This window comes from Penaeus monodon, chromosome 29 (genome assembly GCF_015228065.2).
Source record: "Penaeus monodon isolate SGIC_2016 chromosome 29, NSTDA_Pmon_1, whole genome shotgun sequence".
NCBI classification, from domain to species: domain Eukaryota; kingdom Metazoa; phylum Arthropoda; class Malacostraca; order Decapoda; family Penaeidae; genus Penaeus; species Penaeus monodon.
In genome coordinates this window covers 13,050,467-13,050,746 of record NC_051414.1, presented here as the reverse complement: position 1 = coordinate 13,050,746, position 280 = coordinate 13,050,467, and the positions used below count along the sequence as shown (strand labels likewise).

General features: G+C 43.9%; 1 protein-coding gene across 1 annotated transcript in view; it reads right to left on the bottom strand.

Annotated features, from left to right (window-relative positions):
* LOC119591742 overlaps positions 1-280 on the bottom strand; it is a 3,906-nt gene that overhangs the window by 1,650 nt on the left and 1,976 nt on the right. Inside the window, 1 exon segment of the mRNA XM_037940491.1 lies at positions 179-265. Within this exon segment, the coding sequence (XP_037796419.1) occupies positions 179-265 (87 nt within the window).

The window sequence follows — 280 nt, the reverse complement described above, 5'->3', positions numbered from 1 at the left end:
ACATGCACGATTAAGTATCGATAGTATTCTTTACTCAAACTTTTCAAAAAATATATACAATAAATATGATACGAGTCTGCTGACACAACATAAGGTGGAAAAGAGAAGAAAGAATCGATTTGAAAATCCAGGTTTGGCGCCGACGTCAGACATTTGGAAGAGCAGATGCGTTTCTCACTTGTCGAAGGTGAGGACGTAACCGACCTTATGTGGGTTCTTGGTGGCGTCGTACTGACGCAGCTGGAATCCTGGTCCAGAGGCTGACCTGAATCCTCCGGCA